Source organism: Mytilus edulis, chromosome 9 (genome assembly GCF_963676685.1).
Source record: "Mytilus edulis chromosome 9, xbMytEdul2.2, whole genome shotgun sequence".
In the NCBI taxonomy this organism is placed as follows: domain Eukaryota; kingdom Metazoa; phylum Mollusca; class Bivalvia; order Mytilida; family Mytilidae; genus Mytilus; species Mytilus edulis.
In genome coordinates, this window is record NC_092352.1 from 79,396,191 (window position 1) to 79,424,092 (window position 27,902).

General features: G+C 31.9%; 1 protein-coding gene across 1 annotated transcript; it reads left to right on the forward strand.

Moving 5' to 3' along the window:
• Positions 1 to 12,844: 12,844 nt before the first annotated feature.
• LOC139489138 (uncharacterized) lies at positions 12,845 to 26,932 on the forward strand. Its single transcript, XM_071275275.1, has 5 exons — positions 12,845 to 12,912; positions 15,483 to 15,860; positions 16,954 to 17,094; positions 20,318 to 20,380; positions 21,940 to 26,932. The coding sequence occupies exons 1-5, from the start codon at positions 12,867 to 12,869 to the stop codon at positions 23,157 to 23,159; spliced, it is 1,848 nt and encodes a 615-aa protein (XP_071131376.1). The 5' UTR covers positions 12,845 to 12,866; the 3' UTR covers positions 23,160 to 26,932.
• Positions 26,933 to 27,902: the final 970 nt, after the last annotated feature.

A 27,902-nucleotide genomic window follows, 5' to 3' on the forward strand; every position in this document is an offset into this window, starting at 1 on the left:
TTTCAATACCATAAGCACTATGTCAACTATGTTTGGTATATTGAATAATAATTGTAAAGTGTAAATGTCTGACCTTGACTCCATTTGAAAACTTTTATCTTTGAGACTTTTCATAAAATATCAATGTTCAGTAAAGCAAGAGAGACATTTCAGCTTGTGCACTCTTGTTGATTTATCAATGAGAAATAATAATCTTTAAAATAAGTTTTTGTTTCAGAAGTATATGTTTACACGGACGATACGTCTCATTCATTGAACACACGGACGATATGTTTCATTCATTGAACACACTGACGATACGTCTCATTCATTGAACACACTGACGATACGTCTCATTCATTGAACACACTGACGATACGTCTTATTTATTGAACACACTGACGATTCATTGAACACACTGACGATTCATTGAACACACTGACGATACGTCTCATTCATTGAACACACTGACAATACGTCTCATTCATTGAACACACTGACGATACGTCTCATTCACTGAACACACCGACAACACGTCTCATTCATTGAACACACTGACGATTCATTGAACACACTGACGATACGTCTCATTCATTGAACACACTGACGATACGTCTCATTCATTGAACACACTGACGATACGTCTTATTCATTGAACACACTGACGATACATCTCATTCATTGAACACACTGACGATACGTCTTATTCATTGAACACACTGACGGTTCATTGAACACACTGACGGTTCATTGAACACACTGACGATACGTCTCATTCATTGAACACACTGATGATACGTCTCATTCATTGAACACACTGACGATACGTCTCATTCATTGAACACACTGACGATACGTCTCATTCATTGAACACACTGACGATACGTCTCATTCATTGAACATACTGACGATACGTCTCATTCACTGAACACACGGACGATACGTCTCATTCATTGAACACACTGACGATACGTCTCATTCATTGAACACACTGACGATTCATTGAACACATTGACGATACCTCTCATTCATTGAACACACTGACGATACGTCTTATTCATTGAACACACGCGCACTGACGATACATCTCATTAATTGAACACACGGATGATACGTCTTATTCATTGAACACACTGATGATACGTCTTATTCACACACGAGATTCACACTAAAACTGAGGGAAACACATCAAATATAAGAGGACAACTACCACATAACAGAAAAACAACTTTAAATTTACCACACACAGAAACGAACTATAATATAACAATTGCCATTTTCCTGACTTGGTACGGAATATTTTTAAGAAAACAAATGGTGGATTTAACCTGGTTTTGTGGCATTCCAAACCTCCCGCTTATATGGAAATATTAAATATAACATTTGAATGACATCATTATATGACAGGACTATAACACAAATAAATGGGAGAACATATAGGAAAGAAAAAACAAACAAATAATAACTAACAAAGAGTACCAGGTTTAAAATTAATAACGCCAGACGCGCTTTTCGTCCACACAAAACTAACCAGTGACGATCAGATGAAAAAGGTCGAAAGCCAAAACAACTACAAAGTTAAAGAGCATTGAGGACCAAAAGTTCCCAAAATTGTGCCTATAACGGCTAGGATTTACTGCCTGGGAGAAGAACATCCTTATTATTTAGAATAGTTCATGCTTTTGTAAACAGTAAATTTTTATAACTACTAACCCTCGGAACTTCGCAACTATATCTATATGTCGTTGTACAAATGTACAGGGTTTGTCATCCTATTTCGGTGCCTCAGATTCGAATAGTAGTGGAGGCTTGGCTTTGAAAAGAAAAAGCTGGAAAAATAATAAAATGAAATATATTTTTATGAAAATGCTTTATAACGTACAAATAAATCAAAATGGAAATCAAAGAAATTCAACAAAATGCTTTTCTTACATTCTAAAATCGGATACTTTTATGACAGTGTTTTGCGTGTCTGGTAATTTTTTTAAATAACATTGATAGCACGTAACAAAAATACATATCCAATATCTAATAAGAAAAGAGAATTGGTAAAGCTGATTGTTCCAAGTCGATTTGACTCAACAAATAGCATTTGTTATTTATAGTTTCTATCTGTCTGCTATCATTGTTTCGGGTAAACATAAAACAGAAAAAATCTGGCATGTAAGGTCAACCTTTCATTAAAAGGAGGACTTTTGTCATTTGACAAGTTGAAGAATAGTGTCCAACTGGTCAGTTATCATGGTTATGTCATTTTCATTTTCGTTAATTTTTTATAAGTTCAGGTGGCAGCCTCGGTTAGAGCAGTTATTGTGTTAGTAGCACTTTTATGATTGAGCATGTTCACACTATACTAACTTCATATGTAAGGATTCACTACAAAGATACTGCACTAACAAATGTATGAGGAGGAGCAACTGAAATCGACAATACATAGGAAAGCATGTCAACATCCCGAATTGGTTGACTGAAACAATATGCCTCTGTTGCAAGTCATCAGCATCATGTTTTCGAAGTCTTTGTTCCTCGGATCACAGGAGATTTGTTTTATATACACATGATACAGTTTAACTAATAATGTCTCATTCCAAATTTTTACATTTTGTTTTTAATGACTTCGAAACTATTGGTAAATGATGCATGCATATTAGAATACACCTACCTTTTTAAACACCCATTCTTGATCCTTTTGTTCATTCATGACTTTGTTTGTGATACCCTTATTTTTAGTTTGTTATCTTTATTTTTCTTGCTAATCGATAATGCACTGTTTCCTTTATTTGTAGTATCGTGTGTCGTTATTTAGAAATGTGTTGTACTGTTATTTGTTGTATTTCTCTGGATTACCTTTTGAAACTCCTCTTAGATTCACAACTGGTGGATATTATGTCATAAAACAAGTTTCTTTTTAATTTTTCTTGAGAAACAATTTAAGACTTCTAAGATAGAAGATATTAGTATGACTATGTTGACCTCGGTATGTCTTTCGATTTTTCCTTGTTGGGTTACTGTCACATTGACGTATATATCATATCTCTTGTATCCATATATCCAGAATGGGCACTCAAACCCCTATATATTGTATTAAAATATCACAGTATGTCTTAATATTGATGCGCTTCCATCGGTTATAATTTGTAACTCGGATTTGTTGTCTCTCAATCGATTTAAGACTTTCGAACAGTGGTATACTACTGTTGACTTTATTTTTGATTACACATACATCAAGAAATTATCATTTTAAACAATACATCTTAAACAACATATTTTACTTAATTGTCTTAGAAGGTAAAACTTACTCTCACCAAATGAAACATTTGGATAGGAAAAAGGACTATTGATGACGGCAAATCCATAATTTCCATTATCGTCAGGACTATATCCACCAGTCCATAGGTCATTGTTTTTCGCTGAGAAGAATTGAAATATGAATAGTATCATATGACATGTAGGAAGGTAATTAAAATCTACAAGCATTTAATACAATAACCATTGACCAGAGAACCATTAAAATGAGATCAAGGTCAGATGAACCATGCTAAGCAGACATGTACAGCTTTATACAGTATCTCCACACAACAAATATAGTTGGCCCCTTGCTTATAGTTTAAGAAAAACAGAACACAAAAACTAGACAATGAGCAATTAACCTTGAAAATGATGTCAAGGTCAACTAAAACCTGTGAGACAGATATGTACATCATCAAATATTTACTTACACCAAATACAGTTGAATCATTGCATGCAGTATTAGAAAAAAGACCAAAACTCAAAAACTTAACTTTGACCAATGTATCATGAAAATGAGTTCAAGGTCAAATGACACCTACCAGTTGGACAGGTACACCTACAATCATTACATACACTTAATATAGTAGACCTATCACTTACAGTATCTGAAATATGGACTTGACCACCAAAACTTATTTTGATATGAGCGTCACTGATGAGTCTCATGTAGACGAAACGCGCGTCTGGCGTACTAAATGATAATCCTGATACCTTTGATAACTACTTAACCTATTCACTGATCCATTACATGAGGTCGAGGCCAAGTGAAAACTGTCTAACGGTACCTTGCACACATACAAAATTTAGTTATCGTATATCTTAAAGTAAGAGAGAAATTAATATTACAAAAGAGTCTTAACTTTTTTCAAGTAGTCACTGAAACATGAAAATGCTTTTAAGAAATAAGTTAACGCCGAAGCCGCCGCTGCAGGATCACTAATCCTATTTTGAGCTTTCTGCGACAAAAGTCACAGCCTCGACAATAAGGGACTTCAGAACTTTTGGTATACTTTTAATGGGCTCCGAGTAAATTTTTCCAGTCACAACTTCTTTTATCGTTTTGAAGGGACTGAAATGTTCACGAATTCTTAATTCATTTACAGTTTTTCTAAAGTGCTCCAACGTTTTCAAAGGAAAAACTCATTAAGAGATACTTCAGCAGAAAGTCCGTGATATCTCACTCTTTATGGCAATAAAACTTGGAATAAAAATCGAGATACATGTTGTTAAACTGATAGATATTTAAAACTTACAATTTTACTAACTTAAAGAGCTGTCTTTCCAAATATATTTGCTTTTGTTTTTAGATACTATTTAAAAATAGATCATTACTTTACTAATAACTTACGGTAATTGAGCTTTTCAAAGACAGCGTTAACTTCTGCGTTAATTGGTATGAATAGGTAGGCTCCTGGTGTCCTGATACATTTCACCTAGAATTTAAGTACAAGATGTAGCATTTACATTTATAACATAAATCAATGCTACAACACAAATAATGCAATCATCGTATGCCTTTACAACCATGACAATCGAGAAGCAGGATAAACAATAACGTAGTTCTTCACGTATCGGTACTACAAGTATTCCTAACGACATTTGTTTCTTAAACTAAAAGATTTTCTTTTGTAACTGTTGACTTCTTTTTTTTCTTTTTTGTGGCGTTTTGAAAAAAAAACTATTTCCATGGATTTTTGATTTCAGGGCGTTGCCAAAGCCTGTTTACAAGCATATGCAAAGTTTTCGGTTTGTTAAGTTTTTTAATTCGATTTTTCCTTTACCACGGAAATCCAGTGAATAATAAATGATCCATAGTTGCTCCTTGTCTTTTTGACGCAAACCAGTAATGTTTCTATTTCACATTGCTCAAATGGGCTTGTTTGACGTCTACAATATCTAAGGGAATAGCAGAACAGTTGTGTATTTGATAAGAATTTAGAGTTCCTTTTATCTTTTTTTACATTAAAACATTTTTAGGATATGTTGTATGATATTTATTCATTATTCGAAGCGAATAATTTTTTAGGTAAATTCCTTAATTCATTTTTTATTTTTTTTTCCGCTAAAGCTTCTATTTTAATGTTTTTAAAAATTATCATCCTTAAATATTGGTTAATCTTTTGTGTTTCAGATATGCACGAGCCAGTATTTCATATAAGTTTTTACTCGAATTATGTTTTATATTTCCTTCTTTAAAGGTAAGTTCCTTAGCAAAAACTATTTTCATGATAGCGAATACGTAAATCATTTATAACTTGTTTGAAATGGAAAATAAGTAATATACTGCATTTTCACAATTTTATAATGATTGTAATGAAGTGAGTATATTTTTTAAAAAATCATGTAAGCATACTTGATTAATAAAAATGATATGTATTAAGTTGGGTTTTCTGAATTTGAACAGCGGTATACTACTGTTGCCTTTATTTGTACCAAATACATGTGAATAAATTTAAGGTGTGTCGAATTAAGAATATACACGTCCGTCAATGTAAAATATAAAAACTAATGGCATCACATGAAGTCAAAAGGGGTGTTTCGACAGAATATGCCTGCATGCGAATTCAAACTCATAAAAATGTCACAATCGGTGTAATTAAAGCTCAAACTACTTTACTGTTATCTAGGGAAAAAATAACTGTTATATCATTGATATTTTTATTGACATTGATATTTCAGGTTTACTATTTTCTATTTGAACCAAATTAAAATAAGATTACCTGCAGTTCTATCTATAAGAAATACTCGTTGTTCTTCTTCCTCTAGACCTTCTCTCGTTATTACCTGTCGAGGTATTATCTGCCTAGGAATCTGCCCTGGTATCTGCCCTGGTATCTGCCCTTGTATCTGTCCAAGTAAGAACTGAATTACGCATTTACTTTGCGAAATTAATACCACTGTCAGACGAACCATGTATAGCTGTAAATAAAAATGTAACATTAATCAATAATTGATCTCATTTGAATAGGGTATTAGTTACATCAGTTAATTTGTACTTGAATTTCTGTCTTTTAAACGTCGAGAGTAAAGGTATCAATTCTACCGTAGAAAAAAAGCGCTACAAGTACAACCATTACGGTTTATTTTTACAATAAAAATTAGAAATGTCAAGATGTGAACAAATTGAATACCAAAGTGTTCATCTTGCAAAGAAAAATAAAACACAAAAAGACACAATTACAATTGGTATACATGCATTCATTGAAGTGGCACATATTCGTTCATTCATTCAAGTGACACGAATGCACACAAATAATGTCATACGTTACACATGCTTTCAGTTGTCTAACAAACAGGTATACCAACTACACATTAAATATCACCAGTGGTAAATTTTACCTAGTGTCTACCGGGAAACAAAATCATTAATATTACAAATCTCATTATTTGGTACACCAGCCAAAAAAAAATACATATCGTATTTCCCTACTGAACACGTTAAACATATACACATCTCTTGAACAGAACGTACGTTCTACATTCGTTATCTTATCTCTACTCTGCAATAGAATTATTCAGTGTTCTGTTCCATATGTTTTGAGCAATTGGTGTACCGCGTTATCTTCTATATTTGACTGTTGATTTTATTTACTATAACTCCGTACGCATGTAATATGTTTGTTGAAAATGTCGGTTATTTACTATATTTGACATGTCCTTAAATCGGTGTATTATAGAAAGTCTCCACCAATTTGAGTATTTGATTGATTAATTGATTGATTTTTTTCTTTGAATGCTTGATTGGTGATTAGATCCATTCAAACACTCTTACGGAAGTTTCGATTTTTTTTGGCCATATTTATGAAGTTCTCTGAACTTATTTATGTATTGCCATTCAGGGAAAAAAAATCCGGAAGCCCCTACTTTTCTTTTCAAAATTTTTATTTTATTTAGTTCAAAAGCCATAAAATTAGAAAATTTTATAAAATCTTAGTTTTTTTAAACCAAATAAACGGCCAATGTATTTTTATTTTTATTTATTTCTTTTTTTTTAAGTCCTTTATTTAATTTAATTTCATTTAAGAAAAGGTTTTTGTTAAACTTGTTATTTTGAAACAGAGTAGCGCTCATTGTAAAGCTTTTTCATGGCGAGTAATTTTAACTGTAACGGAAGCAAGAGTACCCGGATTGTATCACCAACATCCGGTAGGAAAACTGAAACTCCTAGCCAATCATACCAATAACAATTATAGTAAAAATGGTCACATCAATGTCAATTGATAAAGAAAAAAACAATTAATAGACATATTTCAGACTGTATAAATAAGGCTACAGTAGTATACCGCTGTTCGAAACTCATAAATCGATTGAGGAAAAAATAAATCCGGGTTACAGACTAAAACTGGGAGAAACGCATCAAATATAGAGGACAACAACGACATAATAGAAACACAACATTAAAATGTTACACATACAGAAACGAACTATATTATAAGAATGGCCATTTTCCTGAGTAGGTACAGGATATTTTAAGAAAAAAAATGGTGGGTTGAACCTGGTTTTGTGGCATGCCAAACCTTCCGCTTTGAAGGCAATGTTAAATATAAAATTTAAATGACAACATAACATGACAATACAAATAAAAGGTATTTGGAACGTAATGAGTATTTGTGATAAAGTACGGATTTTATAGCATTTTCAAATACAGCTTTTAAAACTATATGTAATTAAACTGAAAACAAAAGTAGAGGTTAGCGGGGGGATATTTAATGGCAGCACATGGATAAAACCAGAAAAATCAAAACAAAAGTGGCGGACATCCTCTAATGATTAACGTTACAATAGATCAAACCATGCGACTAAGCACGATAACGGAGTTAGTTAACTAACTGATAATGTTTACCCTAAACATCTAACAAAAATAAACGCCATCATGTGATTAAAATTTATTTTATGATATATGTTAAAATATGTAATTGTTTTATGAATAGAGACGTTTAACAATTGAGTCATGAATGGCGTTTTTGTTACATAAATGTAGATGAATTTCTCAAAAAAGTGAATTTTCTGCAAATTTATAACGCTTCATAGTGGTGCAATCCTAGCATGCCTAAGTCTTTGACAAGAAATATTTCAGTTGAGATATTTTTTATATGACACAATCAATTGGTGACATTACATGTATATGAAATAATGCTAAGAGGTAGAAAAACTTGACAATTTGTTTAGATTTAATGAAAATGAAATATGTTTCAATTTCAATCTAATATATTCATAAATATCTAAAAAATTAAATTAAAAACTCAATGTTTCATTGATACACACATTGGAATGGAATTGGAATGTTCACAACTGGAGTATTAAATCGTCGTTTTTGTTCTAAATTTACATTTTCAAGAGATGTTTATTGCTAATTATAAGATGAACTGAAAGATAAGGTATACATGCTTACTTGTAAATTAGATATCTTTTTTTCAAGTTGAGACCAAAATTGCAACAAAGCCAGTCGTATCAAATATCAATTATCTCTAATAAGGCACGACACTACCAAAGAAAACTATGTACACTTCATTATTATTTAGGGAGCAACCATTTAACTACAATGGGGGTTATAGTTTTTTGTCTTAGTCAGACAAATTAAGTTTTTCTATGCGATCAATCAGATAATTTTTATCAAAATTTAACACTATAAGTATCAAAAGTACCAGGATTATAATTTAGTACGCCAGACGCGCGTTTCGTCTACATAAGACTCATCAGTGACGCTCTTTTGCATTCAGAATTTATACAAATCCTATCTGCTTGACTAGAATATTGTTTTCTTCATGAAATTAGGGATCAGAATATTTTTTGTTGAAAAAAAACATACCCCCTCTTTTGATGTTAAATGGTCATTTCCTTATTTGTTCATTTATTTTACTTAAATTAAGGAAAAACCACTAATGACTTCTAGATTTTTAAACGTGTAGCATATACGAATGAAACGGATTCTTAACTCCGATAGTATCTTTAATATATTTAAACAGGTTTCCGATTTGTAATCTTTATTTATCTTAAAACCAAATATGCACAACAAATAACACAATAGTTAACAAAAATTCAGCACTACATGAATATACTCACCTGTTTATATTTAGACATCTTGCTATCCTGAAGTTCTTCCGTAAAAGCTTTAAGGTAGTGGTAAGTTCGAAACAATCAGTGAATCTTTAAATAGTTAATCTTAATGATTGCAATGCAGACGGTTTTTTAAATAATCAATCATTTTGCGACAAGGAATAGGCTGAAATCTTTTTTATTACTTTCTTTTGATTGATGTATCTATACTTCCAGGCAAGATACCATGATAAAACATATAACCAAGCTTTATTAATAAACCAGTCAATCTGCGCCAAACATAGACTGACCGTGAACTAAATGCACCATAATTTTTTGGTGTTGATTCAGTAGTTCAAAGTGATCTTATTCACATTTGGAAACAAAATCATGAAAAACTTGAAATAAAACACCAACACACTCTTATATCAAATACAAGCAGATTTTGTTATGTGTATACGTTTAAACGTTGCTGTCCTCGCTACAGAAAAGATTACTTACAATAAAATACAATATTATTGCAATAATGGGTTAAATTTAATTTTAAGAAAAACAAGAAAAACTAGTAACTACAATACCATAAAGTCATTGATAGATAGTAAATTTGGTTTAAATGTGCGGTATCAAAAATAAAAATACTGAACTCCAAGAAAAACTCATAACGGAGAGTCTCTAATCAAATGGAAAATCAAAAGCTCAAGTACATCAAACAAATGCACATCAAGTGTCATATTCCTGATTTGCTACAGGCATTTTCTTGATAGAAAATGGTGGGTAATATCCGGTTTTATAGCTAGGTTAACCTTTCACATGTTTGACATTCGTATAAAATTCGATTACATTGACAAAGATGTGTGAACAAATCAAACAGACTTTATAGGTAAAATTGTCAAAAATAGTGATACAGCAGTCAACGTTGTGTTATTGTCTTAATCACTTTACAATAATTTTCTTATCCCAGGAATAGATTTCCTTAGCCGTATTTGGCACTTTTTGGACTTTTGACTCCTCAAAGCTCTTCAACTTTGTACTTGTTTGGCTTTATAACTATTTTGATCTGAGCGTCACTGGTGAGTCTTATGTAGACGAAACGCGAGTCTGGCGTGTTAAATTATAATCCTGGTAACTTTGATAACTATTTACACCACTGGGTCGATGTCACTGCTGGTGGACATTTGGCCCCTGAGGGCATCACAAGCCCAGTAGTAAGCACCTCGGTGTTGATATGAATATCAATTACTGTAAACCAATATAAAAAAAGAAGATGTGGTATGATTGCCAATGAGACAACTATCCACAAAAGACCAAAATGACACAGACATTAACAACTATAGGTCACCGTACGGCCTTCAACAATGAGCAAAGCCCATACCGCGGTGTCAGCTTTAAAAGGCCCCGATAAGACAACGAAAAACAAATATATTACACATAAACAAACGACAACCACTGATTTGCAGGCTCCTGACTTGGGACAGGCACATACATAAATAATGTGGCGGGGTTAAACATGTTAGCGGGATCCCAACCCTCCCCCTAACCTAGGACAGTGGTATAACAGTACAACATAAGAACGAACTATAAAAATCAGTTGAAAAAGGCTTAACTCATCAGATGAACAAAAATACAAGTGTACGTGGCCCGGTACTTATACATGCCGACACACAAAGACACAATGAACAGATCTGAGAGTACTCGCAGTTATCTGACAGCTAGTTCAAAGCCACTAACAACTAATAAAAAAATCATGCAACTAAGACTAAAATATCAATCCGTACACATCCAATGGATTTAGTGTAAAGACGTCATAAACAGCCAGAGAAAAACATGACCTTGTACAATGCCAAGTTAAAGGTATCGACAGATTGTAGATCCATGAATATGTATATGCATATTACATACTAGTAATATTTAGTTAGCTTTTAATTTACTGATAACAAAATCAATATTAATACCAATAAAAACAATATTCAATGATCTTATTACAGTGTTGAATAGGTAACCTTTTAGAATAAGTTTATTTAAAGGAGCGACAAGTTTACATGGATCAAGTTATTTTCGCGATTACTTTATTTCGCGTTTAGTTTTTCCTAATCTATTTCGCACCGATTTGATTTCTAGATTCTAAAATTGTCCCAATAAAGATAGATAAGGGAAAATCGAAGTTTTGCATATTCGCGGCGATTTATATTCGCGTTATTTTTCCACTCGCGAAAGTCGCGAAAATAAATCGCTTGCGAAAATTAGTTGGTTTACAGTATATGGTCATTTTAATGTATTTCCTGTTGTGACAACTTTAAATTTTTCAAAATACCTTTCTTATCCCAGTAATAGATTTCCTTAACCGTATTTGGCACAACTCTTTTGACTTTTGGCTCCTCAAGGTTCTTCAACTTTGTACTTGTTTGGCTTTATAACTATTTTGATATGGGCGTCACTGATGAGTCTTATATAGACGAAACGCTCGTCTGGCGTATTAAATAAACTCATCATAGATACCAGGACTAAATTGTGTATATACATCAGACGCCCGTTTCGTTTACAAAAGACTTATCAGTGACGCTCGAATCCAAAAAAGTTAAAAAGTCAAATAAAGTACGAAGTTGAAGAGCATTGAGGACCAAAATTCCTAAAAGTTTTGCCAAATCTAGCTAAAGTAATCTACGCCTGAGGTAGAAAAGCCTAAGTATTTCAAAAATTCTAAATTTTGTAAACAGTAAATTTATAAATATAACCATATCAATGATAAGTCATGTCAGCATAAAAAGTGCTGACTACTGGGCTGGTGATACCCTCGGGGAAATAAATCTCCACCAGCAGTGGCATCGACCGAGTGGTTGTAAATAAATTCATCATAGATACCAGGACTAAATTTGGTATATACGCCAGACGCGCGTTTCGTCCACAAAAGACTCAGAAGTGACGCTCGAATCCAAAAAAGTTAAAAAGGTCAAATAAAGTTAAATTATAATCCTGGTACCTTCGAGAACTATCATGGTAGTACTCTTTAAAAAGCACCAAAAAAAAATGACCAAATTTGATATGATGAGGAGGAAAGTGAATCTAAGGTTTCTTTTATTATTATTAGAGCTCCAAATTCAACAAATATGTCGTCAATGAGATCACCTGTTCTTGTGGCATTTTTGGGGGGTATTACAGTTTTTTTTAATGAAATATGAAGAATATTATCTCTGCAATATTTTATGGAGGAATGCTTTGGGGATTCTTATTTCTTGATGGTGTGTTTTTAATTTTTCATGTGGTGTAATGGTGTAAAGGTTGGATAAAATCTAATGTATTAATAGGATTTACATTAAAAAATGAACAAACGTGCCTGCAAACAATTAATATATAAATACTTTTATTTGACTATCTGTATCTAGATTGAAATTGTAAAACGAGTGCAATGTATTTAAATACATGACTTTTTGTATTGTTTGTATTCACCTGTATTAACTGAAATATAAACACAACGTAAATTTAAGATCATTTAAAAGACTTCTATAACAATTCAACTGCGCAAAAATAAATATTTATTTAATGACGTATCTAACAGATCAATAATGGCGTCCCGACATCTAAACTGGTGTGTCGTTTTTGCAATTATAGGTAATACTTTCGTTTTATTTTTCTAATTAGTATGATTTCATTCAAATAATATTAGTTGTCTTGCACTAGAAAAGAACGATTTTTAAATTTATTTATAAACGAATGTTCCCATGACAATTTTAAGCCTTAAATAGTGATCAATTGAAAATGAAAGTTACGTCAAGTTTACGTGTGAGGTTGCCAAAATTTTATGCGTTTTAACTAAGACATCATTGACCATTCCCAGATTTTGTTTTAAAGATGTATTTGCAAGTCTTATCAACAATATTGAGTGTCCATGTAACAAAGATAGTTCTGTGTGCTTAACCCGTTCATGCTATATTAATAATGGGTGGTGACTGAGTAAAATAAAAGTACTAGATACATAAAGGTAAACAGCTTTCAAAATTTTCATCGATTATTTTTGACTATGCAAATCAATATAACGTTTAAGTGAGAATAAGAAGGGTGTACGTACGTCTACAATTTGTATTTTAAGGATATCAAGTTGTATAAACAATCGTCAATTCAATAATAAATATAACCACATGAAAAGATCAACCAGGTTAACACTTGAAATATGAAACTATTTAAATGTTTACCTTCATAACAGCAATAAAACTGTGCAAGTTTAGAATTACAATATAAATAAATATAGTTGCATGTTGAAACGTTATAAGGGATTTTTTTCGGTAATTGTTTAAACACTACGATATGAGAGAAAAGGAAACATCAGAGAATATTTATAGATTTAAAGGATTTACTTATCATTTTGGGAAACGTAATGTTCACTTTTCAACTACTTTAGATAAAAATGCATTCACTTGGGTTTTTTTTAAACGGTGGTTCAATTTCATTCCCTGCCTGATATTTGTTTTACAAAAAGTTGAATGTGGAGGAAAATGACAGTGTTCAAAGACAACATGTTTCTTCTTTACTAAATTGCATTTTTGTTGAAATATTTTATAAGCTGCATTAACAGGGACAAAAATGTATGATTATAATTTTGTAAAATTTTACATTATTTGAAGGTATTATGAGTATATTTTTTTAACCTGTGTATTAGGCTTAGAATATTTACCTAACACTTCAATACAATCACACTTTTTACATATTATTTGGCTGAGTATTTTGCTTGATTATCTTCTATTTACATTGGTTTGCATTGATTGTTATGAATAAGCATCTTAAACAACGTAGCTTTTGTATTATCGAGTGATACTAAATGCTATCAGATCGATAAACTGCTATTTCGTTAGAATATTGATTTATTCGTGACTGTTCCTCTTATTCTAAATGCGATATATATATACATGCTTATGCCAAAAAGTATTTCCATTAATTTCACTAAAAAATCAGCGTTTTACAATGTCCTGTTTTTTTCGAAACACAAACATTCAAACAAAAAGTACTGTTCTTTTGTTACAAAATGGACCGTTTTTTTTAAGAATACGAATGTAGACATTCTTGGAATTTAAAATTGATTTGTTTCCAGCTACAGATAGTTACTGTTGTTTATAGTGAAGAAAAATATTATTTATTCCCAGGAAGTCACAACACATATTACAGTACTAATCAAATTTAACCTTTTTCGATTTAATGTTACTGATTTACTGTTCTTAAATTATTTTACATTAACCTTGCAATATTACGACACATAATAATTATTTGGGTATTTTAAACCAGTCTTTAGAACCGAGTACAGGGGACTCATTATCTTTTCTATTCCATCTGATGCTACCTTTGCTTTTACAGTCATGCAATGGTATTTTATTATTAGCCTCCTGATTATATTATATTTAGTTTTGCAGAAAATATTGTTTTTGTTTTGCTTTGTTTTGTTTTGTTAAATTTCATTTCGTTTCGTCTCATTTTTTTTCCATTTAGTGTTTGAAATATGTATCCCTTTTTAGTATTTATCCTTTTCCTATATGATAATTAAAAATCAAAGAATTCAATTTTTCAAAAAAGCGAAATGATCAAAACTGCCAGACAAAAGGACAAGCAACTAAGCAAAAAACATAACCTAGAAAACTTAAGATATAGCAAATAAGGCTACAGTAGTTATTCATAAATCGATTAATGAAAAAACAAATTTGCCATACGTACTCCACAAAAACGGGCTCAGCGGGTGCTCCCGTGTGCTCCAAAAGGGTATAAAGGCAAGAGTAGTATACCGTACGTGTACAAAAGTCATTAATCGATTTAGAAAAAAACAAAAAACAAATCCGGGTTACAAACCTAAAATCGAGGTAATCACATCAACTTTAAGAGGATAACAAAGGAACAACAGTAACACCAAAGTACAACAAACATAAATACCATTACACATAGAAACGATCTATTTGATAACAACTGCCATATTTCTGACTTGGTACAGGACATTTTCTGCTCTACACGTTGCATCCGTTGTGTTTATCATATTTTTTCAAAGGATATTTTATATTTGAAAAGCCAGTTTAGATTTGTAGATTTGAAGGACATTTGTCGTAATCTATCTTTTTAAACGACTGTTTCTAGTAGAAGACAAAGAAGAATCAAAATATGTGAAGGTCACCTATGTAATTATTTAACTTAACATCCCGAAATAGGTATCTGCATGCCATTAGAAGATATTGGTGTCTTGCTCAAGGCTAACTATAGAAAAGGAAGAGTTATTCTAACCTGTAAAGTTGACCTGCTAGGCTTTGATGTAATCATAAAAAATCCACACGGAGAAATCGTTGGAAAATGTCTTGCACCAATACGTCCTTCACAGGAGGGTGAACACCCGATACAAAAGGGAGAATGTTTAACACCAAATACTGTACAGTACTTAGATTCAAACAGAACAATTGTGACCATTGAAAATCCTGACAATGACACTGAAGGTTTCTGGACGTGTGACCATGGTACAAACCGTGGTGATGATAGTGTATATGTTCCAAGCTATCTGACCTCAAACAATAGTCATCCACATCACGAACAAGGTAAATCTTTATTATGTTATGTTAAGCTGAACAAAAAAATATAAAGACACTTACTGTTTTATTTTTCTTAAAATATATTTATTTTTCAATAAGTATAAAAAAAAAGATGTGGTATGATTGCCAATGAGACAACTATCCACAAAAGACCAAAATGACACAGACATTAACAACTGTAGGTCACCGTACGGCCTTCTACAATGAGGAAAGCCCATACCTCATAGTCAGCTATAAAAGGCCCCGATAAGACTATGTAAAACAATTCAAACGAGAAAACAAACGGCCTTATCTATGTAAAAAAATGAACGAAAAACAAATATGTAACAAAGGTTTACTACAGAGTAGTAATGAAACGCAAATGACAATGGTGTATATGGTCAGTCCCTATATATATTTCACTAAATTTGTGAGCCATTAAACCTCTGACACAACAAAATATCACTGTGTGTCCATTTTCGTTTCACATCTGTCGGCGTAAACTTTTTTTATTGTCAAATCTTCTCTTCTGAAACAGAGACATGTCTTTGTCTAACCAGAGGCGGATTTAGGGGGGGGGCAGGGGGCCCGGGCACCCCCTTTTTGGGAAAAAATTTGGTTGCTTATATAGGAAATCACTGAAGCGTGACTGAAGCGGGACCCCTCTTAGGTCAGTCAGTGGGCCCCCACTTATGAAAATTTCTGGATCCGCCACTGCTAATAATATTTAACCGAATGTAACCAAACTTTTTCTGAATGTTCCTAAGATAATATGGTTTGTAAAATGTATTCGGAGATTAATTCAATTATCAAACCTGATTGCTATTTCTAAAAATAAACAAAAGAATAGATAAACCAGTTTTACAAATTAAAATAAACATTGGATGCTTGGGAAATGGACACTTTCATACTGTTTGTGGTCGTTTATCAAATTATGTTACTACTCATGACAAAACAAAAGGCAAAGGTGGGTTTTGGCTGCCAATTTTTACTTTTTGTTTGTTCATGAGTTATGGCCATTGATTGCTATAACACTGACAAATAAACAAAATTGGTTTGCTGTTATATTGACAGATTCTATTTACAATTACATGGAAAACGTTACATTCTTTTTTTTTAGATTTAGACCGGTCCTGTATTTGTTGGAACTATGTAATTGCTACATTCTTATTTGGTACCCTCGTAACTGCTTTAGTACTGACCATGGACACTGCGTTTTCTTTACACAATAGATTATTTAGAAGAATACAGCAATTGCAAGGTAATTAATTATGTATTAGTTAATGCGTGTGTGCTTGTTTTCCTTTCTTAATTAGGGTTCTATTTTTCATGTTATGCTAGTCGCGTGTGTGTGTTTGTTTTGGTTTTTTTCTTCTTAAAATTCTCCGTTTGTATGTTATTTGAGTCGCTTAGTCAGTAGCTACATTACTTATAATATTTTGATTTTGTCTTCTTCTTTTATTTTTTGCCCTCAAAATTAATCTGTTTTCTCCTTATATCAAATAAATACACTTTTACTTTCTATGTATCTATTTGCATGTACATTGCCTCGGTCTTTATACAGGTAAAACAATTTCCTCTCAATTCATAAACAATAGTTCCAAAGTTAATCTTTCAGTATTGGCAGTATGTACACGGTGTACATTGATGTTCCAAAATAGTATGGCTTTTTTTAACGTATGGCCAAATAATATATTCTTGTTTTATCCAAAGCTGTTTTTTTATATGCATTCTTTTGTATTAGAAGGATATTATTCAACATATAAAACAATAAGAACATAAGTAGATGTGGTATGAATGCCAATGAGACAACTATCCATTGAAGTCACAATTTGTAAAAGTATACCATTAAACTTAAGGTCAAATTACGAAGATACAAATACATGTACAAGCACTTACATATATTCATATGAGAGATAGTCAAGAAACAAAATATGTGAAGAAGATAAAAGGAGATACCTACGGCCTAAAGTTGTTCACATAAACCATTTTTTTTAGAAACCCAGGGGATGATAGTCTCCAGACTTGTGACAGGCAATCAAAGGATGTGGCAGGTTTAAACTTGTTTTGAGCGCTCGTTGAGGGCAAAAATTAAAGAAGAAGACAAAATCAAAATATAATAAGTAATCAATTCGAGTTCGAACTCCGCTTCAGCAAGGTGTGCTCGACTGATATTAATTAACATGGATAAAGGCATACAAATGAATCAAAAGTGGCGTAAATCTCCAAAAAACTTTTTTTCTTTTCCTGAACGCATCTTGTTTTTCAAGAATATAAAAAAGGGAAGAATTGGTATGATTGTCAATGAGACATTCAAATGTCCACAACAGACCAAATGATACAAATTAAAAATTAACAACTAGGTTTATGACCCCTTCTGTAGCCAAGTGAATTACGAAATTTTAAAAATAAAATAGTATCAAAAGAGGAATGATAATGAATAATAGAGATAGGCCATTCTGTACATATACCATGGGGAAACTTCATGCAAAGCTTTATTTTTTTTATTGTTTAATTGCATTTAATAGAAAAGGGGGATTTTGTGGCAAATAAAACCAAGATTTTTGTAGAAAATCAACAGACTTCAATACAGAAATTTTAGTTATAAAATTTTAAAAATAAATTACTCACTTATTTTTCTATGCTGTGCTAGTGGTTTTGTTTTTACAAACAGTCCATAACAACCTTTAAATTCCAAAAAACCTTGTGCTGAGTCACTAAAGTCGAGCGCACCCTAGAGGGTGTACTTGAATTTGTCCATGTTTATATTTGTTTCAACCAATATCTAAATGTATATGTTTTAAGGTTCTTCATATAGAATTGAAAAATATGGCCGTGTTTACACCTCCAAAATTACTATGAGTACAGACAAACTGGTACATCCAGGAAAGTTTTAAGGCATGGCAGGAACTAGATATATAAAAGTTATATGAAGTCTACGTTTCAGAAAATTAAAAACTTACCTGGATTTTGATGTTCATTTTTTTCCAGTCTGCAGAAGATAGCAAAATAAACAAACACCCGAGTTTCATTTGATACGGTCCACTCAGTTACACAGTTTAAACCTGTTAAATCACCTATTGTTTACAGGTGTCTATTGTCCATCTATTGTCCATTTAAATCAATACTACTCACAACATTGATTATATGAGGGGAGCTTCTCAATCGTTTTCACTACTTAGTTAATTTTTGCACCTTCTGCAGGAACGAAAAAAAATGGATAGCAAAATCTAGAAAAGTTTATAATTTTCTGAAACATAAAATGCATTTAAAATTTATATATCTAGTTCCTGCCATCCCTTAAAACTGTTGCAGGTGTATAGGTTAGTCTGTACTCAGAGTAAAATTTGGGGTGTAAATACGGCCATTTTAGACAAAAGGTTATGATGAACCTTAAGGAAATCATTGCTAGCACTGCATGCAATAATCCTCTATTTATCAAGCACCGAATTGTCAAATATGAGAGTAAAAGGGGAAAGACTGTGGATTTTCTACAAACATCTTGGATTTATTTGCCACAAGATCCCATTTATCTATATAATGCAACGAAACAATAAAAAGTAAAGCTTTGCAGGACGGTTCCTCTTGGTATATCAACAACATGGCCTATCTCTACTATTCATTATATTTACTGTTTTGATACTATTGCAGTTTGAAAATTTTGTAAGTCACATAGCTATAGAATGGGGTCATAAACCTTAAGGTTCATGTGGACCCTATGGCTAAAATGGCCGTATTTTCACCTCAAAAGTTACTCTGAGTACAGACAAAGCTGCGCATCTGTAAAACAATTAAGGCATAGCATGCCCTAGATAAATGAATTTTAAGTATGTTTTATGTTTTAGAAAAATAAAAACTTACCAGGATTTTGCCATGCACTTTTTTTCATTCCTCCAGAAGGTGCCAAAATAAACTAAGTTGGGAAACAGGTTTGAGAACTTCCCCACATGTAAAAATTAAAGTGAGCATTTTTAATTGACATGGATATTAGATGGACAATAGATACCTGACAATAATTGGTTATTTAAACTGTGTACCTGAGTGGACCATTTCAAGGTAAACTCAACTGTTTGTTAATTTTATCACCTTCTGCAGAGACGAAAAAAAGTGTACGGCAAAATCCAGTTAAGTTATGAATTTTCTAATTCATACAATGCATTTGAATTCTATTTATCTAGGGCACGCTATGCCTTAAAACTTTTCCAGATGCACAAGTTTGCCTGTACTCAGAGTAAATTTTGAGGTGAAAATACGGCCATTTTAGCCATAGGGTCCACATGAACCTTAAGTCGCCGTGTACGGCCTACTACAATGAATAACATTAGGATGTGCCATCCAGTTGAAAATAAGTTTTCTGGACGTGTAAGCAAATCGTTATATATATGGAATAATTTGGTGAAGATTTTAAAGATGTCTATCACTCAGAAACTTAAATTTGTATGTGATTGTGTTTTCAAATCACCCTATCTTAATATTTATTTCAGTCGTACAAAGGTTTACCGGAAGAGGAGACCGTACGGATGAACAGCAGAGCTTAATTGGGACCGGTATGTAAAAAAACACACAAAATAAGTGCAATTTTGGGTGTGGAAGTGTCGAAACAATTAAAAGAAAATATCTTCCGGTCTTTTCCATAAATATTACGGGGCGCCGAATGGGACTCTTGTGATTTTGTACTCAAAATTCAATTTTGTACGGACAACAGTGAGTTTTGTTCAACAAAAATGAGTTCAGCTTAACAAAATTTGTAGCATACTACAAATTTAAAATTTTGTCATACAAAATTATCTTTCAGTGGACAAAAGTTACTTTTGTCATGACAAAATTCATTTTTGTAACACAGACTTTACTTTTGTTACCTAATTTGAAAATTGGGCGACAAAAGTCAATTTTGTATGCAAAATAGTTTAGTTTGGATTCTGTGAACAAATTTGCAAAAATCGACTTTTGTGACACAAAATTGACTTTTGTGAGACAAAATTGACTTTTGTGAGACAAAATTGACTTTTGTGAGACAAAATTGACAAAATTGAATTTTGTCTCACAAAATTGAGAAAATTCGCACAAAATTGAATTTTGTCTCAAAAAAGTAAATTTTGTCTCACTAAAGTCAGTTTTGTCTCACAAAAGTCAATTTCGTCGTCAAAAAATTTAATAATGTCGTCACAAAAGTCAATTTTGTCGTCACAAAATTGAATTTTGTCGATATAAAATTGACTTTTGTGAGACAAAATTGACTTTTGTGAGACAAAATTGACTTTTGTGCGACAAAATTGACTTTTGTGAAACATAATTGACTTTTGTGACACAAAATTGACTTTTGTGACACAAAATTGACTTTTGTGACACAAAATTGACTTTTGTGAGACAAAATTGACAAAATTGAATTTTGTGTCACAAAATTGACAAAATTCGGACAAAATTGAATTTTGTCTCACAAAATTGAATTTTGTCTCACAAAATTGAATTTTGTCTCAAAAAAGTCAATTTTGTCTCTCTAAAGTCAATTTTGTCTCACAAAAGTCAATTTCGTCGTCAAAAAATTTAATTATGTCGTCACAAAAGTCAATTTTGTCGTCACAAAATTGAATTTTGTCGCTATAAAATTGACTTTTGTGAGACAAAATTGACTTTTGTGAGACAAAATTGACTTTTGTGAGACAAAATTGACTTTTGTGAATCAAAATTGACTTTTGTGAAACAAAATTGACTTTTGTGAAACATAATTGACTTTTGTGAGACAAAATTGACTTTTGTGAGACAAAATTGACTTTTGTGAGACAAAATTGACAAAAAATTGAATTTTGTCTCACAAAATTGACAAAAAATTGTATTTTGTCTCACAAAATTGACAAAAAATTGTATTTTGTCTCACAAAATTGAGTTTTGTCTGTTTTGTTTATTATGTTCATGATAGCCATGTTACATTTGGATAAAAAAAAAAACATTTTATAATCTACTCAACAAACGTTTGGCCTATCAGTCAAACAGTCACTCCATTTTTTAAAATTCATCTAAACCCAATAACGATTTATATGACAGCAAAAAGAAGTTGTTGTTCTTTACAATAGTTGTTTCATTAATTTGAAAACATTGTTCTTTTCAGTCTCAGATATATCCACGGATAATAAACCAAGGTTCAGTACGTGTAAACTATGTGAAAAGGAAACCGCTTTTGCATTTTGTTGCGATTGTCAAGGATTCTACTGCGAAACATGTGCTCACAATCACATGGAATTCAAAGATCACCACGTCATCCAAACAAAGCAATTACAAAGTGAAAATAAAACTAAATGTTACAGCTGCACAGAAAAGTATCCAAATATGGTATGCAGAGAATGTGAAAATGTATTTTGCTCAGACTGTGTACATGATTGTGGACATTCACACGACAGCAACTTGGTAAAACAATTGATTATAACGGAACCTATAGTTATAGAAACTGTTGTAATCACTAAAAGCGAATACAAATCGGAGGTATTGCGTAAAAAATATAATGTACCTATATCAAGCAACAAATCAGAGACTCGAATACGTGGAATTGCATTCCTTGAATCAGGACAATTTGTATTGGCTGACTGTAAAGCAAGACAACTAAAGATCTTTTCAGACAAAAACCAAATATTTACTAAAGATCTGAATATGGAACCTAGAGGTATGACGGGGATTGCAAGAAATAGAGTCGCAGTAACCTTCGCATACGAGAAGAAAATAATATTCTATGACATTAAACTGTTAGATGTTAAAAAGCATGATGAATTTAATTTGAAGGATATAGGCAAGCCATTTCAAATTGCTTATCATAACAACTCTTTTGTCGTAGAGGTTAATGAAGGCAAAGACGGTCGTATCGTTATATTAGATCATACTGGCGGGACTAGGCATGTTATTCCAAACAATAACTGGGAATTTGGATATTTCACTGGAAATACTTTCAGATTACAACTTGATATGATTAAGAAAGAAGTTTATGTTGCAGCTATCGGGAGAAAGACTGTTTATTGCCTTGATTTTAGCGGGGATATCAAATGGCGTGCAAAAGTACCAAGTCCAAGAAGCTTGGTTGTACTCCACAGTACACAAAACAATACAAGTACCTTGCTTTTAGCAAGTCGCAAGGCTTCAATGATTTATAAACTAATTTGCACAAAGAACACATCAGATAATGAAAAATATGACGTAAAACTGGTTGAAATGGTTGACCAAAAACAAATTGAACAACCAGATTACATGGCTTATGATCTTGAGAACCATTTAATGTATAGTGAGGTAGCCAATGGTCGTGTTAGTGTTTATGACATGGTATCCCACCAATCTTGTCAATAATCCGTTCCCGATTGCATACTGTCCGTGTTACTGATATGTTTGTTTTAACTGCAAGGTTCACAGATAATCTGTACGCAAGCGCCTTTTGTTCAGAATCATCATGTATAATGCTAACTGAGAAACGGGAAGGACGAGGTTTTCCATATGCAAAATAGCTGACATTTGTCTGACATTTTTATAATATAATATATATGTTACAGGGAATTTGTGAAATCAGTGATTTTGTAAAATCACTGAAATTTCAGGGAATTTGTAAAATCACTGAACTGATTAGTGATTTTATAAAATCACTGAACTGATTAGTGATTTTATAAAATCCCTGATTTTGACTAGTGATTTTACAAAATCCCTGAAATAATTAAGATCTTTTTTACAGATTCACTGATTAAATTCAGGGAATTTGTAAAATACATTCATTCATTTTTATTAAGAATTTCTGTGAAAAAAGACGCTCAACAAGTTTGAGGTTAATCTAGTCTTTATTTTAATATTAAGTGAGCGGTTTTCATGCACAAAACAACTGACATACTGTAGAACAATGGCTCAGGCACAAATTTCTTGAAATCAAGAGCAAACATACACACAAAAGTTACTTCAAATAATTGAGATAAAATTAAAGTGCAACATATGAAACCAGGGAAAATATGGAATATTTTGTCAATGAGACACAGAAAGAAGACAAAACAAGCTCTTATCACTACCGTATTTGAAAGAAAGTTACTGTTTATTATAGTTTTTCTGTATAATTACTGTAGAAAATAAAACCAATTATATCATTTTTTTAAATCAAATATAAAAACTGAACATTAGGTTGATTGCTGTCATTAGAGAAAAAAAAAAACACACGTGTAAGGTATAAGAAATTGAGTGGGTTAGGGTATGTGATCCAGTGGCAAATATAACATGCATATCAGATCAAGAGCATCGTATTGCTGCAATGAAAAAGTAAATAAGTGTAGTATTATTAATTTGCTGCCTACAAAATAACATTTATATTCACAAAATGATAATAAAAAAAGACAACAGAAAATATTGGTAATAATACTTTGTTTTGTACTTGCATGTTTATGAATAGGTAAATTAATCTAACCAAGCAAAAATAAACAAAGTTTTACCTAGTACTTTGGTCATTTATCAGACACATGTATTCTATCACAAAGTGGTATAACTTTGAATAAGTTTTTAAAATTTCTCAACTCTTTTAATCCAAATAAAGTAAATATTTTGTTGATATGGTTGAAGGTATGAATATAAAAAAGAAGATGTGGTATGATTGCCAATGAGACAACTATCCACAAGACCAAAATGACACAGACATTAACAACTATAGGTCACCGTACGGCCTTCAACAATGAACAAAGCCCATACCGCATAGTCAGCTATAATATGCCCCGATAAGACAATGTAAAACAATTCAAACGAGAAAACTAACGGCTTTATTTATGTGAAAAAATGAAGTTCTTCAATGTGGAGATTAGAAAAAATTGTTAAAAACGATATTCATCAGATGAAGATGTTTTAAAAATATAATGTATGTCTTGAAGACATCACTCACGTACAGCATAGTTAAGAAAATTCACATATCAATAGCCTATGGTGGTAGGGATGTCACCCAAACTTATCTAGCAAAAATAAGCAAATTCAGAGTGGTCTAAATACCCATTAATATGCCTTTTAGTCATTATCATTAGTGATCATTCATTTGGTCTATCTTTATATTAAGAAAAACACATTTCTTATAGCATGTTATACTTTATAGTAATCAGGGATTTTACAAAATCCCTACCTCTATTTTCAGTGATTTTGTAAAATCCCTAACAATTTCAGGGATTTTACAAAACCACTGAAACTGTTAGTGATTTTACACAATCACTGATTAGTCCAGTGATTTTACAAAATCCCTGATTTTACAAATTCCCTGTAACATATATACTGCAGCCGAAAATTGACTACAATTTAAGTTTAGAAAAGGCTAACACAAAAATTAAACTTAAATGTCTTCCACCAGAAAGATCAGTGAGTTGAGGTGTTTATAACTACGTGGAGTTCAAAGCCTATATAATTGTTGATGATGATCTGAAAAGTGTTCCTTTAAAACATTTTCTACATGTATTTCGTATTTTAAATCTGAATTACATTTGCAAACAGGAAACTGAAAAATAGGTACAGTTAAAAGTTTAAGACAATTGTCGCATGTCATTTCATGTCCTTACTTTGAGTTTCTAATAAATATGATAGCTTGTGAACAAAATAATGATATAATAAAATATGCTGTATATGTATATACAAAGATATATAAAAATTCAAAATGAAAAAGAATAACAATTCTTTTCTGTTGAAAAAAATAATGTTTTTTTTTCTTAACCTAGAAAGAACTGAGTTGGAAAAAGTCATTTGTGCATAAATGTCATAAATTCATGTAAATATTTCATAGCACGAACGATTATAACCTATATTGATATTTATTATCTCGCTTGACTAAGTTATAAGTCAAAAGTATCTGAGCAGCTAGACATTTTATATATTCTTATTTTTATTTACATTTCATATTTTGTTTTAAATGAAAAATTATTTTTCGAGATCAAAGGTTTACATTTTAGTTTGTTTTCAATGCAGAACTCTGAGATGACTGTCAGAAACTGGTGAATGTAAAATGACATATTTTTTTTCTAATTTATAAAAGTCGGGAAACAACTGTATTATAACACTGAGGCCAAATATTTTCTTGAGATACATGTATGAACTTGTACTAGACGTACATGCTGAACCAGAATTTGAATAAGCTATATATAGCTAGTTCACAATGAAACAGTCTGAACGATGACTTGTCACCCTTCTGAAACATAATAGTCTAACTATGAACTGGTCAGTCTGTGTGCGAAGTTAAACCGGAGTGTCGCGATTCGTAGCAGATTAAGCAACCGGTCCGGAGTCAAACCTTAAGCTTCATGTGCGTGTTGCTTAGATCAAATACGCTACAACAAGACCACTAACACTTCAATGTTCACATGAGCATTAATATTTTGTGTGTAGATTTTTTTCTGTTATTGTTTTTGTTAACTATTATTATTATTTTAATTGTTATCCTTTCTTTAATTTTATTTCAATACATTTTTATTATTGTATTTGTTATCTATTGTATTTGATATCTATTTTTATGCCCCACCTACTATAGTAGAGGGGCTTCATGTTCTCTGGTCTGTGGGTCAGACTGTTCGTTCGTTCGTTCGTCCGTCCGTCCGTCTGTCCCGTTTCAGGTTAAAGTTTTTGTTCAATGTAGTTTTTGAGGAAGTTGATGTACAATCAACTTGAAACTTAATACACATGTCCCTATGATATGATCTTTCTGATTTTAATTCCAAATTAGATTTTTATCCAACGTTTACGGTCCATTGAACATAGAAAATGATAGTGCGAGTGATGCATCCGTGTACTATGGACACATTTTTGTTATTATTTTTTTGTAGACCATTCATAAAACAACACCAGTATCTCATCAGAAAGTTGATAAACTAGAATGTCATGTCCTTTTTTTTGACATAAAAAATCATCTGAAAATACCAAAACCTTGCTGATAAATATTCCGTTTCCAATTTAAACATAATACAGGATAGTCTTAAAGTATAGATTCTAAATACTGACGTTGTTTGAATTGTCATCTTACTATAGTGTTAAAGTGTTCCTTTTCCTTTTCTTTGTAAATTTTTTAACCTTTGATGTTTTGTCCTCTTTTTGTAATATCCTATAATATTTAATAAACTTGACAGATAACATTTTTTGTGGCTTTATGGGATTTTGTAAAAAACTTAATTGGCATTATCTATTGTGTGTTACTTAAATATAAGCTTTCAAATCAGGAATCGGATGTTCCGTAGTTGTCGTTTGATGATGTGGTTCATAGGTGTTTCTCGTTTTTTGTATATTGATTAGAACGTTGGTTTCCCCGTTTGAGTGGTTTTACACTATTTTTGGGGCCCTTTATAGCTTATCGTTTGGTGTGAGATACTCCGTGTTGAAGACCGTACTTTTGCATCAGCGCAATTTAAGATCTATGTTTGGTCATTATGCATAGATGGCACTACATTAGGATATACTGATTGTTTTAACATTTATGTACAGTCTGTGAACAGTATGTGAGAATATGTGTTGGTCTGAAGTAACACAAAGATAAGGAAATGGAAATAAAACAGCTATTATTCAAACATGATTACTTGTGCATTCATTTTGTCTAAAATTTGTTTTGCTGACAAAGGTGTCACGGTCAATCAAGAAAAAAGTGCACTCAAATATTTGCATTTGTAATATGTTTTCCTCCAATGGAACTACTAATGACCACCCTTATTCAGGGAAAGTCTGGTTTGAAAAAAAATCAAATGGGGAACCCTGCATACAATTTTAGCATGCCAAAGACACTGATTTTTAGTAGGACTTTAATTATACTTAATTTTGATAGTAGATATAAGTGATAATGATTGAGACATGCCTTTTCTGATCTGTAGCAGTTTGGTGGGCCTCTCAATAATTCGATTTATATTGCGGAAGACAGTATACTACTCCTTAACATGTTATATCATGAAATAATGATTGATTGTTTTTGTTTCATTCCCAAGTGGCAAATATTTTACATACTGAAAATAAAGAGATGTCACAGATATGACTGCCAATGAGACAATAATCCACTACAGTCCATATGACCTGGATGTAAATTACTAAATATCACTGTACATGACCTTCAACAAGATC